The 1974-nt window shown below is 41.2% G+C and overlaps 1 protein-coding gene across 1 annotated transcript; it reads left to right on the top strand.

The window, feature by feature from the left end:
* The first annotated feature begins 396 nt into the window (after positions 1-396).
* LOC103254107 (olfactory receptor 12-like) lies at positions 397-1347 on the top strand. The gene has a single exon (XM_008052262.1). It carries the CDS (start codon positions 397-399, stop codon positions 1345-1347), a length of 951 nt encoding a protein of 316 aa, XP_008050453.1.
* The last annotated feature ends 627 nt before the right edge of the window (positions 1348-1974 follow it).

Consider the following 1974-nt stretch of genomic DNA (forward strand, 5'->3'; position numbering starts at 1 on the left):
GAAACTGAGCTGAATACCTACTCCATATTTAAACTTACCACTGGAAATGCATCCATGATGGTTTTTAGCAATCAATTGCTGTCACCATTAGCTTCAAAACAGGCAAAAATTCACTGTAGCTCCTTGGGCCTTTCAGACTTCCCCTGCAAAACTGGCTTACATCTCCAGGAAAAGAGTGGCTCTCAGTAATGAAATTCCTTGTTCTCTGTGTCCATCATAAACTTTGTTTAGTATTTTTTCACTAAATTATTAATCCTCTTATATCATCAGTCAAATTTTGTTTCTGTTGTTGAGTTCATCTTTTCTAGTAGTCTTCAGCAAGGAGTTTAGTTTGATTTACTTAGTTCACCATTATTAGAAGCAGAATTTCCTCTCTTGGTCTTAGGACTGAGGGTCATGCCAATCTACAGAAATGGAAGTATCTCAACAATCTACCTTCAAGAGTTTGTGCTGGAGGGATTTGAGGGTGGACTTGAGATTCAAGCCTTGCTTTTTGCTGTGTTTTTGGGTCTGTACATAGTGACTGTTTTGGGCAACCTTACCATGATCCTGGTCATCAACCTGGATTCCCACCTGCACTCCCCAATGTACTTCTTCCTCAAGAATCTCTCTTTCCTGGACCTGTGCTATTCCTCTGTCATTGCTCCCAAGGCCCTCTCCAACTTCTTCTCCTCATCCAAGGTCATAACCTTTGCAGGCTGTGCCACCCAGTTATTCTTTTTTTCTCTACTGGTCACCACTGAGGGCTTCCTTCTGGGTGTCATGGCCTATGACCACTTTGTGGCCATCTGCAACCCCTTGCGCTATTCAGTGACCATGTGCCCCATGACCTGCACCCGCCTGGTACTGGGTACCTACTGTGGAGGCTGCCTCAACTCCATCGGGCAGACCAGCCTTACATTCCAGCTCCCCTTCTGCAGTTCCAACCGCATCAACCATTTTTTCTGTGATGTGACCCCCCTGCTCCAGTTGGCCTGTACCAGCATGACCCTCAATGAGCTGATCACGTTTGGCATTTGTGGGCTTATCATTGTGAGTGTGACATTTGTAGTACTGATCTCCTATGGCTACATCACAGTGACTATCCTGAGGATGCACTCAGCAGCTGGACGACACAAGGTCTTCTCAACTTGTGGTTCCCACATGACTGCAGTGACTCTCTTTGTTGGTACTGTGTTTGTCATGTATGCCCAGCCAGGAGCTGTGGGGTCCATGGAGCAGGGCAAGGTGGTCTCTGTCTTCTATACCCTGGTCATACCGATGCTCAACCCCCTCATCTACAGTCTGCGAAACAAGGATGTGAAAACAGCCTTGAAGAAGCTGGGTCAGAAACACACAGGCACATGAAGGACAGTGGTCAGAGAGAGACAGAGGGTACTGAGAACTTAGTAAGAAGCAGGTATTTGGTTGTAGAGGAAAGCAATTTGTTCCTTCCTTCATTCAATCAACATTTGCTATTTTTCCAAATGCTTGATTAAAATGTGTATGACAATGTTTTTGCCCTCTGAAAATTAATAGTTCAATGGAGCAAAAATAATAAATTGTATTGTTTTGTTTATATCATACAGAGAAAGAAATATGTGACAATAATAGCATAAAGTATGTAAGAGGATACATAGAAGTCTATTGTCTGTGAAGTGGTATAATACAATATGACAGTAGTCTGTGACACATTAGAGATACATATTATGAACTCTAGAGCAATCCCCCAAAACTAAAACAAAGTGGGATAGCTAATAACCCAGTAGGATCTGTGAAATGCATTTTAAAGAAATTCTCAATGTAAAAAAGAGGAAAAATTAGATCGAACAAATAATAAATAAACAGAAAGATGGTAGATTTAAACAAAAGATGGTAGATTTAAACACATTCACAATGAACTAAATGTATAGAATACTAACACAATTAAAAGGCAGAAGTTATCAGATTGGATAAAGAAAGCAATATCCAATTATATTCTTTTAAAAACCTAGC

The sequence above is a fragment of the Carlito syrichta genome, unplaced genomic scaffold (genome assembly GCF_000164805.1).
Source record: "Carlito syrichta isolate Samal-C Ts95f unplaced genomic scaffold, Tarsius_syrichta-2.0.1 Scaffold270090, whole genome shotgun sequence".
NCBI classification, from domain to species: Eukaryota; Metazoa; Chordata; class Mammalia; order Primates; family Tarsiidae; genus Carlito; species Carlito syrichta.

Excerpts from the sequence above, each read along its gene's own strand:
- LOC103254107 (XM_008052262.1), top strand. The coding sequence starts at position 397 with ATGCCAATCTACAGAAATGGAAGTATCTCAACAATCTACCTTCAAGAG.